The sequence below is a fragment of the Neospora caninum genome, chromosome IX, assembly GCF_000208865.1.
Source record: "Neospora caninum Liverpool complete genome, chromosome IX".
Taxonomy (NCBI): Eukaryota; Apicomplexa; class Conoidasida; order Eucoccidiorida; family Sarcocystidae; genus Neospora; species Neospora caninum.
The window spans coordinates 3,143,522-3,159,410 of record NC_018390.1 but is presented as its reverse complement, the minus strand read 5'-3'; the positions used below and the strand labels follow the sequence as shown (position 1 = coordinate 3,159,410).

The 15,889-nt window shown below is 53.9% G+C and overlaps 1 protein-coding gene across 1 annotated transcript; it reads left to right on the top strand.

Annotated features, from left to right (window-relative positions):
- Window positions 1–7,582: 7,582 nt before the first annotated feature.
- Window positions 7,583–14,076, top strand: NCLIV_042270 (hypothetical protein; the record flags this gene model as incomplete). Its single annotated transcript, XM_003881138.1, has 13 exons — window positions 7,583–7,900; window positions 8,033–8,204; window positions 8,445–8,949; window positions 9,155–9,329; window positions 9,610–9,702; window positions 10,585–10,794; window positions 11,077–11,207; window positions 11,471–11,805; window positions 11,927–12,248; window positions 12,504–12,627; window positions 12,831–12,940; window positions 13,037–13,202; window positions 13,378–14,076. The coding sequence occupies 13 exons, from the start codon at window positions 7,583–7,585 to the stop codon at window positions 14,074–14,076; spliced, it is 3,360 nt and encodes a 1,119-aa protein (XP_003881187.1).
- Window positions 14,077–15,889: the final 1,813 nt, after the last annotated feature.

Below are 15,889 nucleotides of genomic sequence, written 5' to 3'. Positions count from 1 at the left end.
ACTCAAAACATCGCTAGGCACTGCATTCGGTAGGGCAACGCGTCTATGCCACGATTGACTACGGTGCAAATTTCTCAGAATTTTTACCATGAGAGAGTACGATGTTTGGACCACCGTAATTAGAAATGCACGATACAGTGAACGCACGGCGTACGAAAAGAACAGAAGAGTTTGTGCTTAGCAACTCGTTCCACAAAAACATGAAGATGAGACTTCGACGTCAGAGAAACCATTCGATCATTTCCACGCGTGATCGACGTCAGTTATGACTGAATTCTTTACGAATACTAATCGTCAAATAAACTGTTCTTGTTCGTTGGGCCACTGTCGTCTCCAAAAAGAGAGCTGCTTCGTGCTTGCCCACTGATCAAGCTACTCATGATATTCTTGCGCTTCTCTTCAAGTTCTTCGCGACGCCGCTGTTCCTCTGCCGCTCGACGGGCTGCTTCTTCTTGCCTGCAGATAACAAAGCGAAGACGTCACCTCAAACGAGTCGTCACACAACTTGCCATAGGTTCCCTCCTATCCAGTCTACTAGACGCTGCACACATGGACGTCAAACTATGCCGAAGCCACGCGAGCATTCAGACGCCTCCTGCCGCGAGTGACTCACCTCTTTCGCTCCTCCTCTTCCTTTCGTTTCCGTTCTTCTTCCTTTCTCCTTTCCATTGCTCTGAGCTCTTCCAGGCGTTTCCTTTCCAAAGCTTCCGCTTCCGCTGCACGTTGAGCTGCCAGAGCGTTACGGTGAGCCACCGATCTATCTGAAAATCCCGAAAGACGCGCAGCTTGAAAATTGGCATTGTGTCTGGTTTTCTGGCGACGGCGTCAGCGTGGACGTCCGAGACAACGGGTTGTGTGTTTCCGGTGATGCAAGGAATGTAACTGTTACCGCCTTCCCTTTCATATCACCTGGGTCAAGCGCACGTGAGTGGCCGTCAAACGTGATGCCTCTACACTTGCCCCTGATTTCGTTGCGGACCTGCTCGTGTACATCCAGACACTTTCGCTTCTATGAAGACACTCCAGCATTTCGTAGACTCAACAAAGCAATACAACCCGGCATCCCCTATGTCTCTCCCAGTTTTTGTGTTTGAATATATATATATATATATATATCACGAGCACTACATGAGTACGCCATCAGACTATTCACCTTCGACGGGGTTGTAGCGTGCAGGTCGGGAACCTGCCGCAAGCGGGGCGGGGTCCTGTGATCTATCTCTCGGCAGAGGGGGAGGAACAATGCGACCACGAGCGATGTCCGTCGTTTCTGCTCTCCCGTCACGAGCTCCACAGCCAGAGAAATTGACCGAAGCTTGCCGTTCGGGCGGCGTTCGCCCGCCATGAAGCAAGTCCAGCTTCGCTGACATCTCGTTGACTCTGTTGTGTAAGGCACATTCGAAATGGGAACAGAATTCAAGAGCGGGGGCAACCGAATAAGGCCTACGCGTGGCGCCACAGGTGCTCCCGGAAGCAACGTGCATACTGTGGCACTTACAAGCTAGTCAAAGTCTGTATTTGCACCGCTTGTTGGTCAAGTTGCTGACGAATCATTTGCATTGTTCGGTTCATCTGGGTAAGCACGCCAGAATCCTCAGGGTGCGAAGCCAATCGGATATTGTTCACTCCGTCGGCTAGCGCAAGCACATCCCGGGCTCCGGCGCCAAATTCATTTCTGCGATCTTCCGGTGGCTGGTCGTCACGGCTGGAGCCCCTGCTGATGAACTGCACAGCTATCGAGTTACCTTCCCCGCAGCCTATGTCAGCATGAGTGTCTCTGTAGTTGTTATCGGTATGACTTTGATCCGTAGAATTCGGATCACAACTGCATGGAGTTGCCCCTGAGTCGCGATCTGAACGAAGGCTTCGGGACGACTGGTCGCTCGTATTAAACACCGGCTCTGTTCCGCCGCATCTGCGACCCGATACGCCATGATCGGGAGGTGTCTGGATGTAAACGTCTGGTGTGTCAAGTGCCGGACTACACGCGCGGAATGCGGAAGAACCCCCAGAGGTGGGATCCGCCGGTGTCCGAGGGCTTTGCGGCCCAGCTGGGGTGAAGCGTTCCTTCACTGAGTTTGCTTCTGTGAAATGCGTCTCTGTTTGAACGACCTCAAAATCGCACAAATCTTGCCCGTCCAAGGAAGGAAACAAGTTCTTTTCTTTGGGAATCCCTCCGGAACTTTTGGGCAACTGGTCGGCCTGATGTGTACCCATGAAGAAGCCCTGAGGCTGCCCCACTACGGGTGTCTCCTCGGCGGAGAACATCGTGCGCTTGGAGGGACGGTCTGTTCTGGATGGATCGGCAAGGTCAGGAGGCCAGCCCACGACTACAGAAGCTTGACTTTGATGAAACGAAGAGCAAGGGGAGTCAAGAACCCTAGAATATGAGCAACAAAACGAGAGTCCTCGTGCCCCGGAGACAGTAACAGCGCTGGAGATCTGAAGAAGTCAATACACTTCCGAAAAAACATTGAAATCTGAAAGCCGTCAACTGCGACTGGACAGAGGAGAATCAAACAGTCAAAAAACCCCCGAAGGATCGGTCTAACCCCCTCGCGAATAATCTGTTGTCCACCCGTTTTAAATGGACGGCAAAAATGCATGTGGTTTACTTGGGGCTGGCATCGAGAATTTTGCCACTTATTGACGAGGTTCCCCAATCTGAGAAAGACACACGGAAAAAAAGGACGAAGACGGATACTTTGCCGCAGCAACGAGAAAAGAAGGTCGTGCGTTGACTAAAGACGAATGAAGTCACCCAGAGACCGCTCGGTGGACTGCGCGTTCGACGACCTGTTCTCCGATTCTCCAGCAGAATAACGCTTTCGACCCCAATGATTCCGCACACGTCAGAAGCATAAATCACGTGTTCATCTTTGTGTTTAAAGAGAAACCGCTGCGCATCGCTTTATTGAAGGTCGCAAAATCTTTGCTGTGTTCTCATGGTGTCAGTACCAGTACTGGGGGGGGGGGGGGGGTAAGGCTACAACTGGTCAAGTATGCCTTGGGCGGGTGGCGAGGGGGTGGGGGGTTGGGAGGCGGGTGCTAGCTGTGCAAAATCGAGGTTGAAAGAGCTGTTACGAATGCATAACGCTTTTTACTCTCTGTCATAAACTACGAATGTGATTACACCAAATGCGCCCAAGCAAGACTTCCACACCCTTCAAGCTAGCGTTGGCGCCGTTTTGTACAGTAGGAGAACTAACCTCAATTTGGTAGAGCCGACAGGACTCGTGCACTCAGCCTCCAGGTCATTATTCGGCACCTAGCCAATTTCCAGATGTAGGTTTCGCTTAAACCAACGCACACTGCACTGCGTCTGCTCTTCGCTCACCTCTGATCGGTCAGCACATCTCACAACCTCCCTCCCTCTCTGCTTAACAACACTCAACAGTGACGGCCGCCTTTCCAACATGCAGCCATACACAAGCCGTGTTGGAAGGAGTGGCATCGAACAATTTGTCCACCGCTTATCGCCAAGCTTCATGTAAAAGGTAACTACCTCAGTACCGCGATCCGTAATATCCTTCATGATATCCTTTTTGATGATAATGGTACCTTATTCAAAATCTTCAGCGTGAGTCAAAACATTAGAAGTGCAACGATGTACTTCATTGCTCTGACTCGCTGGCGCGAGAGCGGTAATCATTGCGTCAACATGGGCAGCAGCAAGGAGGGTGTGGCAAAATCACATTACTTCTCCTGAAAAAGTGTTCCTGATGAGGAGTCACCTTCATATCAGCACTTTCTCAATTCCATACTCCGGAGCTAGTGTGTCAACTGCTTGTGTGCGTGTTCCAGGCAACTTGGTGGCCATCCTGCCGGCTTGCTGGTGCTCAGACTCTCCAACAAGCTACAAGATGGTAAGCATTTCGGCACATTAAGTCACGCATGTTGGATTGCCCCTCATATCGTAATCTTGTGCCCAGGCGCTCGTATTTCGCGTAATGCAATGGAATAAGTCTTGGAAGAATGAACCAAACACAGGGGGGAGGCTGGGGGAGGGGGGGGGGGGGGTTACCAGAGTCAACCGGAAAGTCTGCATGACAATGAGAGGCGGCCACGAATCGGCTGGCAATCAGTAGCTTGCCGGCACGGCCGTCTGCAAGCAAGTATTGCCTGCCTGCCGTTAATTTTTAAAGCTTGGAAAGGCCCTCAGCTCGAATAGATCCTAGAAAAAATACAGGACATACGGCGCCCACAGCGAACGGCACCTCGCAGGCTCCTCTTCTATAGACATAAACATGCGTTTGTGGTCAGCACAGCAAATGCTCAGGCTTCGCCTTTGCGACTCTGCGCGGAGCCGTCAGACCAGAGCTTCCGCTACAGCCTGTGCGAGCTTCTTCTGCTGCCTTTGCATGCTTTTTTTGAGAATTTTTTTCTTGGTCAAGATGGTTGTGCTGACATCCTTCCCGAGTGGCTTGGTACAGATGGGACAATCCTTTCTGCACTCCCTCCTAGTCACGCATTCTGCTAAACTGTTCGACTCATGCTAATTCGGCAGACTAACCGTATTCAGTTCAGTAACGGACTCACCACGCCAAATGATATTCATGACCTGCAATCGTTGAAGGTGACAGCCAGTTATCTTGCTCACAACGCCATTCTACCTTACCACACTCGAGGGTGAAAAGCACAGGAGGTCCGGGGTGCAGAGAATCTTGTTTACTCATAAGGCACTGCGCAACGAGGTTGTTTGCCACATTTCGAATCGCGCATCATTGCCGGCGAGATGACGCATACCAGATTACAAATGTCATTCTGCTCAGGTTTCTCCTCTGTGACAGGCGCCGCTACGTGCAACTTCTTAGAGGGTTGGACTGTAATCCTGCGTTGTTTCTTAAACGGCACTCCGGCTAGCTCCAAGCTGGACCCTTCAAAGGAACTGAGCTCATCAGAGGCGCGTTTTGGACTCTATCAGGAAGGGCGACACAAATCATTGAGACCTGCGAAATAGCTGGCAGAGGTGGGCAAATTCACCTTTTGCTTCGGCTTCCCGTTACCATCGCACGCTGGCGCGGATCGCCTGTTCCCCTCTTCCATTACCCGAAGTTCCTGAAGCTGCTCGGTCAATAGGTTTCTAAAGTGGCATTATGAGTTGCGACGTGCCTTCTTGTCGTTCTTTTCAAAGTCCGCTGTGAGGCAGCTACTTTGGGTATACGGTATTTCTTGCTCCTTGCTTGAGCCGTGCAAGTAGTTGATACAGCATGGCGCTCTCCATGTACTCGCTCTGTGGCAAAACTGTTGGTACAGCTATGCTGGACAGAACGCTCGTTTTACGTACCGCTTCACAGAAGATGAGGAAGCTGAAAACCGATGTGGAACCTTGGTAATTTCTTGCTGCGACGAGGTTTTCAGCAGCGCTGCATAACCCGCAAGCGTACATACGGGCCGCTCAGACACGCATCCGTTATTCGCACCTTCGGGACACATTCTATCGAGTTGCTGGGACACCCTGCTAGAGGCAAGACAGACCTGTAAACGCCAGCACTATCCGCGGGCTGGACGGGAGGAGACGCCGTCAAACATACCCTGCCACGTGCTTTTGTCGTTAAAGGTGCCCCGCTGTTTTGTTCTGGCACTTCTGCCTTGATCAGAGTTCTCCGCTGTGGAGGGAGATGTCCAGGATGCAGCAAATGCTTCTGTTTCCGTTCATCAGCCAAAGACAGGAGGTCTTTCAGAACCTGTATACACGAAGCATGAAAAGCTTGAGTCAAATAGCTAGTGACGGGCGCTGACCGTCAAGATTTGCCTGAGCTCGTCCCGAACGCAACGAATATCTGATCCAAGGGATCTAATGCTATCCAGCAAGGTATTCTCTGTCTCAGCAGCATTCGACATCCTGTTTCCAGTTTCACAACTATGCGACACAGTCAGTGACTCGGTTTTTCAACTTTTACACGAAATCTTCTACGAAAGAATCTACCTCCTTTCCTGAGCTGGACTATTTGTCCGGTGAATTTCGTGTTAGACGCCGCCGCGGGATTAGTAAATCTGTTGCGTGTGGTACGTACCCCGTCTGTACAGACACCTTCCGCATTCATTCACTGACACTCCGGTTACAACTCGCCCAGCTAGCCAGGCAAGGAAACTCTTCTCTTACCAGTTTCATACGCGGCAGTTGGGTGGGATGCTCGTGAGCTGAAGACTTTAGACACAGGTTGAAGCGGACTCGATACAAAGCATTTTTTCAAAGCGTTCGCGTATTGTTTCGGGAGATGTTGAGCTCGGGAGTGCCGCCGTCACCGCATGCGCGGCAGCACGCCTAAGCGTAGAACGCTGCGCATAGATACGCATGCACGATATTTTTTTTCCGCTTGTGGTAACAGGTTGGGGCAATGAAAGCAGTACCCACAGAAACACAACGGCCTGCTCATCATTTTACATACCCGTTGGGATATAGATAGGCGGATTATGATGACCGTCCGGTAAAAATTTTGCTTGAAACGAAATTTGTCAGTCTTGCATGCAAGGGTCCGGCAGCATGCAGTCACGCTGGTTGCCACTGCATCGGAATGAGGGGTCTCTCAATACATCCCAGGAACATCGTGGGCATTTGAACTTTGCAACAGTGTCTTCTATTGGCTTACATTTTCAGTAAGCTGCCCCGCCTGCCACCAGTGGAAGAGTGGCGAGGGAGACGATGGCGTCCTTCCTGCTTAGGAAAAAGCAGATCTTGTCGGGTCTGGATGTCGGTGCCAGCGTGCCTAGTACCAAGACAGTCACCAGCCTCGGGAGCTCAGATGAGCGCAGTAAGGCAGAAAGCTTTCCTGTTGCTGGCTCATCTGCGCTGGCCTCACCTCATGACAAAGGCACAGGGGACTCGGAATCCCTCGTCCTGCCCAGCAAACCGGACAAGTCACTGAAGGGCTCCGTTGACCGTGATCTGCTGCGGATTTGTTCCATTATTAACACGCATCCTTGCTATGTCACTACCAGCTCGTGCAGCGGGAGAATCAGCGTTTTCCAAAATGGCCCAAAGGGCCCCGAAGGGAATTCAAAGAAAGGTGGCAAGCTCATATACGCAAGTCATTCGCCAATTGATCTGTCTGAGGAGGATGTGATCATACAGCGACTTCATAGTGGTGAAAGCCACTACCAGATCAGATATAAACCTGACACAACAGATCGCCGTTTGGATGCTGAAGGCGTCGAGGCAGTGAAATCTCCGTTTCCTGATCCGCGGAACCTGCCAGCCCCTGAGGCACCGGATCCTCGGGGCAAACCATTCAAGGCTGCCAGTCACTCTGGGCGGCCGACGGTTGATCTCAAAGTTGAGCCATTCGTGATGCACGTAGAATGCGCCGATATCGAGAGCGCGAGGGTACTGCTCACCGCGGCAGTCACGTGTGGCCTGAAACACTCCGGCATGAGCGTAGCTGGTCCAAAGCGCTACATTGTGGCTGTGCGAGGAAGTCAGAGGCTGGAGGCGCCTCTGGGGACTTGCAAACCTGACCCTGTCGAGGGTCAGACAGAACTTGGACCCAGGGAAGCAGCTTCGAGATGCGAATTGCTTGTGTCACGAGACTACTTGAACTTCATGATTGGGATGTGCAATGACAAGATGGCGCTGAACCTGATGCAGATCCGGAGATTCGAAGCAAAACTGGAGAGTCTTCTGACTAATTTTCCAGTTCAGGATCCAGGGCACGAACACAATGGAGAACCGCATGCTGCAACTCAACGCAAGAGCCGCAGCCGAAAAAACCGTTCTACGCGTCAGAGCGACCGTGTGCAGAGGCGTCGCTCAGCCAATGCCCACAGAGCTGAAAGCCGGCTGCCACCAACACAGAGTCCACATCCATTTCCCACCCATCCTTCAAATTCGGAGCAGTTGCAAGCTTTGAGGGAGGCTGAGAATTTTCCGGTTCTGGCTCACCGCCTGTTGGGTTCCAAGGTAAGGGGGCGTGCGTTTTGCAGTGCCTTGAAGTCTTTGAGCACCAGAGAAGTGATTTTGAATTCATTGTTCTTCACTCTTCTCGCTCACTCGACATTCTCGGCAGTGCTCCACGGCATATGCTGCCTGCAGAATTTGGACGACCGACGGCGACTCGACTTATGGGGCTGCGCATGCGCACTGGAGTATCCTTATCTGTGCGTGTACGGGGGGTTTGCTCGGAGCAAGCGGACAGATTGTCTATTGGTGTACAATGTAGAGTCTTCCTCCTGGGAAACCAAGCACGCGCCCCCGGCTCCTGAAGGTACGTCTGCCTTTACTCAGCAAAACAAAACTTTGTTCTGCGCTGAAGACTCGGGGTGGAACGTGTCATGCTGGTCTTCCCGTCACCTTCTGGATGTGGCGGTTTCACGGGCGCGATTAGGAGTTGGCTGGGGACACATATTGCTCGCGTATACTGCAAAGCACGCCTGCCGGATGCGGGCCATCGCTTGGAGACAATCTCGCCTGTACGCTCACGGTTTGCTCGGTGTTGTGACACCAGGACCGGGCGCGCGGGTGTCCGCGTCTCTCCTTGCTCTAGGCCAAGGATACGCTCTACTTCTTTTTGGTCGTCGGGGCCCCTCAGAACCCTGCTCCGATCCTTGGTTGCTGGACACGAGAACGTTCCGTTGGCTGCCGGTTCGCCCCGCCGGGAAAACCCAACCTCGTGCCGCGACCGACAGCGCGTCGCTGTGTTCCGAGGCAGGAGTGGAGAACTTTGCGCCATCAACTGAAGGGGATACACCAATTGGTCTCAGGGACCGCTGCAGCTTGGCACCAACTGGGCAGCACTTCGCACCTGACGAAACCGGCGACGTCGCTCCGTCCGACCACCCTGCAGGCCGGTGGAGACACGCGGCGTGCGTGAGGCAGACTGCATGGACGAGGACTGAATGCGGAGCCCGCGGAGTGGCGGAAGTCTGGATCATGGCTGGCGTCAACGGGGCACAGCCCATCGGCGATTCCGTTCTTGATGATCTGTGGCGTTTGGCGATAGAGATCAACGAGTAAGGCAGCTTCTCAGTCGCGCCGCCCTTTGGAAGTGCTCGCGGGCCGAAATACTCTTTTGAGTCTTTCAAGTCAATGAACGTAATCTGGATATTGCCGTAATCTGGAATTTGCCAAGTGGACGGTGTGTTCATGCATGCTTCCCTACTAGGGAGATCCGGACTTTTCAGTTTTCTGAGTCCTCTTGCACGATCTGCGCTTTAGGATCGAGACGCCCAACAGGCTGGTGAACTGCCAGAGCAACTGGAGCAGGGTCGCCGGACGAGGAGATGCCCCTCCACCGCTTCACTCTTTTGCCATGATGGCTTCCTCCACACACTTGTTTCTGTTTGGAGGCCTCCGCGGAGATGCGACTAACGAAGGCCCGATTCCACTGGAGGTAAGGGTTACTAACGCAGAATCGGGCGATGAACAGCAGAGAACGCGAGTCTGCTTTACTTGCCGTTCGGTCTGATGAGTAGTGATCCCAATGCGGGGGAAGGACCAGGCACTGAAAGTGTGAGAGATTGGCTGTCATTCTGCCTACGGTTTCGGTGGCGCCAACGTCTCTCAAGGCATTGGGCGATCCACTTCTCCAGGTGATGCAAGAGCGCTCTTTTATTGGCACGGACTTCTTACGGTTAACGCCTATTCGTATGGTGCTGCCTGTTGTGACGCAGGATGTGTACGCATTCAACATCAACTCCGGTGTTTGGCGCCGGCAGCGTACCCGGTGTGCCATGTCTGTCGGTGGCGAAAAGAACACGGCTGTGGTATGTTGTTCAGATAAGACGGCTTTTGAGCGGGGCGTTGCTCCTACCTGTGGTGACTCGAAGAAAGAGCGTGATGGATAACCAGATCTGCTTCCTCAGCGCAGTCTCTATCCAACGGAGCGACCGTCTCGCGTAGAGAAAAAAGACCTTTCGGATTAGCTCAGTAGGGGCATCTCTCAGAAGTCGCTGGTGCGGAAAAGTCCGGCACAGAACTCACGGATGGACATGCATGGCTCAGGCATCCGGTCTGGAGTTGAATTCACTCTCTTTGGAACTTTGGCAAACAAGCTCCGCCGGTAACGGCGCCGATTTTGCGTTGATGCAGGATCTTCACAGCCATAGCGACAACGCAGGGACACGGATGCCGTCGCCACGGTTCTCCCACATTGCCGTCCCCGTGAACAGCACACAAATCAAGCATCTCAGTAATCCGAGAATCGCTGAGCCGTGCTCCCCAGCTACTCACGCACTTCTCGTAGGCGGCTGCGATGGCTCGCAACCTCTCGGTGACGTCTGGAGCCTCGAGGCAAGTCGCCTTTGCGTTCGTGGGAGTTCTGAAGCTACGGTCCTGTTCAGTCTCGCAGGGCCAAGCGTTTCGTCAGGTGCACAGAATCAGCGTTTCACGAGGAGGCAAACTCGGCGAATCATGGGCATCGCCGCGTGATGGGACTGTGGTTTTTGCGGAGACCAGTCTGGCGCCCCAGGGTAGCAAATGGGACTAGAAACCCAGTGGTCTTAACTGAAAACAGTGGGTGCTCGGTACTCGAAGTAAGCAGACAGCCGCGAGAGCGAGTCGTCGTGAACGGGGATTAGTGAGGGAACCAACTTTTCCCGTAATGGTTTTTCTGGTCCGCACTTGACTGTGGCGACATGTTCCTGCAGCTCGAATCGCTTGAATGGAAGTTCTTGGGGATACTTCCAAACTCGGATCGCTCCTGGAGGTGTCGACTTGGAGGCGCGTTTTCGCCTGCCGGCGCGGAGCTTTTCCTGGTTGGCGGCGGAGGAATCTGCTTCACGTTTGGTTCCCATGCAGACCCGCCAATCGCAGTGAAGCTGCTGCCTTTTTTCCTTAATGATGCAGACACGGGATCGGTGAGCATGAACGGATTTCGCCCATCCTACCGTTCCAGGGGGAGCACTCATCGTCTCGTGGTGGTTTCTGGTCGGTTGCCTCGCTGAGCGTCTTGTTCACGACCATGCTGCGCTCCCCTCTGAGGGAACGCCGGTGTGAGTCCACGGCTTCAGGAGGCAACGCAGGGGAGCCTCGCGGGCGGCATGCGCTCCACCCAATTTCAAGCTGAGGGGAGTTAAGAACTCAAGAATGCCCCCCTGCAATGGGAGAACGTTGCTGTTGTCGTTGCCTCCACTTTACAGGAGTCTTCGGCGACCCTGCCGATGCCAGGACTGGATACTGCTGTCAGCGTCCAGGCGAACGCTTCCTTTGTGCCGGCTGCAGAGGCTGAAGCGCGGTCGTCAGACGGTCCCGAACAAGGCGCGGCAAACGGGTATGGAGTACAGAGAGCCACAAGGCGGGCTGCACTTGCTCTCGTGTAGTCGATGAACGTGTCAAAGAAGGGTTGCTCGCTGCGTTCGACTTGACTCTGACATCAGGGGATTTGGAAACGCCGCCGTTGGGGGCCACCGCTCCGATGCAGCTCAAAGCGTACCCATCACTGCCATAGGCGTGCTATCTCTTCTTGATGTGAACATAGCGAGAAAGCGTCGCATGCGGTTCACAGAAGACGTTCGTCTCGTGCTTGCGTTCCAGGCAAGGGAAGGGGGACGGATCGAACGCTCCTTCGAGTCCATCGTCGGACACCTGGCTTGTCGTTCGGAACCGGCGTGATGTGAAATGGATCAAGACGATTCTTGAGGAGCACTGCATCTACGATAGAGAGAGGAAGATTATGTCGGTTCCTGAGGACGTCGTCTCCCTGGTAGCCAGCAATCTGAACCTCCGTCAGAACTGCGCATCCGGCGATCAGGAACCGTTCCTCCAAAGCTCTGCCAGTTTGACAATGATACCCGTCTGCCGACTCTTCCAGATTGACGCGGTCCTCAATCAGGGGCAATCTGTCTTCACCTCGGATCTAACTGCCACAGGTACGTTCAGTTCGCAGGTGACTCGGCTCCCGCACGACAACAGATCTCTCTGTTAATGCAGTTGGAGTCTGTCGAAGTTCATCCCCACCTTGGCCTTTTCTGTCTCTTGGTCGTGATGCAGATGGGTTGCACTCCAACCTTTGCTTTTTCAACTACAGCGGGGAAGAGACGAAAAGACAGCCGGTGTTCTCTCTTGATGTAGCCATGGCGGAGAGCATTCTAGAGGCCGCCCGGGAGCTTTCCGCGAGCTCCGCGTTTCTCGAGAACTGCTCCAGCCTGCGAGCGTCACTACTTAAGAGCACCCACAAATCCATCACGCCCGCCGAGAGACCAGAGTCCAGTCGCCCAAAGTTGCTGACTCTTCCTCGGAAATTTGAACGCCTTGGAAACGCTGTTCTCCTTCCAGCTGGCAGCCTCGACGGCCTCAGGGCCTTTCTCGCAGAGTGAGTTCGAAATGTCTCTCTTTCCAGGGGGACTCGATAGCTAGCGCTGAAGACCTGTCCCTTGTCACTTGGACGCGGAGCCGCCACAGAGAAGGGTAGCTTCCGAGCAGATGCAGATCTTTTCGAGAGGCAAGGAGTGGCGAGGCCGGTCGAGGCGGTCAGGTTCCGTTTTTGACGAGCGTACACTGCGGCGGCGGGGCCGCGTTCGGTTCTGCTGATACCCCACTTGGAAATTTCTTTTCGTCCTTTTTTCAGAGGAGAGCCTCAAGTTGGAGCGAGGCGACTCGAGGCATTAATGTGGAAGCAGCTGGCCAGGAGACTGAGAGCGGAGACCATTGGCGTGCAGGCGCCAATCACCGGGCCGAAACGGCAAAGCCAGGTAAGGGCGTACCTTTTGCGCAGCTTCGCCGTGGGGACACCGCCACGGTGAGACTGCAGGATTTGCCAGCATTGGCCTTAAACGGGCGCACGTTCCTCCGATGCTGACGCGTGAAAAGGTGAAGACGAAACAGACCGGTGCTCTCCCTTTCTGACCATCCTCGAGCGGAGCTGCTGCGCGTTGGTGGGCTCGTGTGTCAACAGGTGCACATCCTCCACGGCACCAGTGGCGTCGTTCATCACCAGGAGAACGGAGTGGTGTATCATTTTGACGTAACGAAGTGCATGTTTGCCTCGGGCAACGGGACAGAACGGTACGTACGCTGTACTCCCAGAGCTGTAGTAGATGTCGACCAATGTGAGCAGGGGAAAGACTCACGCGGTTTTCTCCCTGTTCTCTGTGCTTGCAGAGCGCGGTTTGTGAATCTCATCAGAGCAGGCGAATCCGCCGAGGCCGAGACCGTGGTGGACCTTTTCTGCGGGATCGGCTACTTTTCCCTCGCCGCCCTCACGTGCGCCGGTGTAGACAGACTGAAGCACCTTCATGCTTGCGACTGGAATCGGGATGCGCTCCAAGTGAGTGAAAGGCTCGGGGGCGGAAAAGTCGGCGTGACCACGGAAGAGAGTCTAGGGCTTCGGAGAGCTGTACGGCATTTCCCCGTCCACGTGGCTTCGCTCTCTGCAGCTGGCTGTTTTGCTGGAACCTTCTGTGCGGATGATCCCACTGTGTTCATGGGGTGATGCTTTGCAGTTCTTCGAAGCGGCTCTTGCCCTCAACCACGTTGATCCCGGACGCGTCACGCTGAACTTTTGCGACAGCTTCCAAATGCCTGGGCACGGACGCGCGCAACGCCACGGTGAGGCGACGCACTCGGAGGAAGCCTTGGGGCCTCCCCCTGCGTCTTTGGTGGGCAAGGCAGATCGTGTGTCCCTTGGCCTCATTCCGTCGAGCGAGCAAGCGTGGAGGACTGCTCTATCTTTAATCCACAGAGAACGCGGCGGAATGCTACATGTCCACGGGGTAGGTGCGATGGAATTTGTTGAAAAGCCCGCACACTCTTTGCGAGTCGGATGCCAGGCCGGCAGGTGGAACCTGGTTTCCGAACCAGGGGTGTGCGCGGTCGACTACGAGTGTAAACTCTCGACGACGAGCCGGTTCAAGGCTTCAGAGGCCACGCATGCTGTAATCCGTGGACAGAAGCTGTACCTGGGCAGGGATATTGGGCGCGACCTTGCCTTCGCGCAGTACGTTCTCCGCCGTTTGGCAGGAATAGCAGTCTCCTCTTTCCCCAGTCTATTTGGCACTGGACGCGACTGCACGTGGGCGTTCAGTCTCTGCCATGTGGAACGAGTCAAGTCGTATGCTCCGAAACAGTACCATTTTGTTGTTGACGTATCGTGCAGACCAGAGTCTGTGTTGAGCGGGTCCTCTTCAGCCTGCACTCAGTGAGGTATTCCAGACGCTTAAGGTTGTCTTTTCAACACGCTGTATCTTTGCTACTTCAAGGCGTCTGTGCGCCGAAGCACATGCATCAGCCGAGCCGCACCCAAAACAGCTGCTGCAAACCACACTTCACTCCGTACTGCTACGCGCGGTGCCTTGCACCTACCGAGGCAGGAATGCTGAGGAAACGGATGTTGCGCAGTGACATATTTTTGCATCAACAGATGCTAAACGTTGCGACCAAGCAGATGCTGTCGACCGCAGAAAGACTTCTGATCGAATTGTGTCGTCTGCGATACGCTGACTGAACGCCCTTGGCAATTATCGTTTTGTGACGCTTGGTCAAACCAAGAGACGCAGTTTCCTGAGGGCCGAGTTCAAGTGTGGCCCGTCATCAGGGGCTCTGAGGTCCGCAGCCATACCCCCTCTTTGATCCTTTCTAAAAATGCGGTCGAAGCGTCCACAGGGTCACCACAAAGCACCAGCCCGCCTGGAGTCCCGGGATTTCGACCACTGCAGGAGTTGATACCACCAGATGCATAAAGAAGCGCACACTGCTGCTCTCCACATTCCGTGCTGCTCTTCGGTTTTCTTTTCGCATGTGCAGCGTATACACGCCACGCAGCTTAAAAGTTGGTGGAGCCTTGTCTCACTATGCAGGAGCTATGGCCGCTGGCAAAAACCGTTTCGGGAGGAGCAGTGAACACAGGATTCAGCCTTGTCTTTTTCTTCTCCAGAGAGTGTTGGAGAGACAACACATGGCTAGGTGCATGGGAGACAGAGTTGCCCTCCTCCTACCCATACTGCTAACTGTGTACGTTTCTGGTTAAAAGCTTCGGTTCTCCTTGGTCACGGACCCTGTCGCCGGAGCCTCGACGGTCCACCGCTCACGGGGGCTCACTACAAAGTGCATTGCGGTCTTTGCTGACGAAGAAGCAACAGAACGAGCGAGACTGTGCGTACCATATATAGAAGCTGTCAGAGGCGGTGTTTCATGGTCACGTATTTTTCTTCAGCAGACACACATCAGATCGACAAATCAGTAAGCGGGTATATGTGCCGGTAATCAGCATCCACAAAAGGTTTGCGGCTCACGCAGCGAACATCTTTTTTCGAGCAAAGGAGGAACCTTTTGGATAGTTTCATTCGTCTCCGAAACCTGTAACAGTGTGATGGGCAAGCGCGATTAGGGCGGTGCCGTGTCCCTATCGATACAAGGCTGTCGTCACCTATGCGATGCGAGAAGAGATTTTACAGTAATTGTGGTCAACATTGACACAGAGAGGAAACGGGTGCCCACATGGCAGCTGCAGCAGCACCAACGTACTGTGGGGGTCTTTGCCGACCTAAAACGGAACACCAACACTGCAGAGAATCTTGTGAATCTGTCGGATGTTTTAGACAACTGGCTTTCGGGCAAGGGTTCCTGCATGCAAATGCCGCATGCACAGGACTCCCTCAATTCCCTTCTACTAGAGAAATAGAGACATGCGAGACAGATTCCAGGACGCCCAGCACTGAACTCTCCCGTTTCTTCGCTCACTGCTCAGGTGTTTTATATATAGGTTTTGAGCCGACAAAAGTTACGTTGCCCTAGTTGCGAATACACTGGCTGTCCTCGTGCCCGCCCCGCTTCTCGTCCCGGTGACGGTGGCATGCACACCGGCTACCCTCCAATTTTTTTTCTCGTCTCCGCCGGCGAATAAAGTGTCACGCACTGTGAACAGCGACGGGAGACGCCTTGAATACTTTACAGCTCCTCTGTGTTCCTGCTGTCTCGGAAGAGTTGGGAGTGTGGCTGTCTATGAACTGACATCCG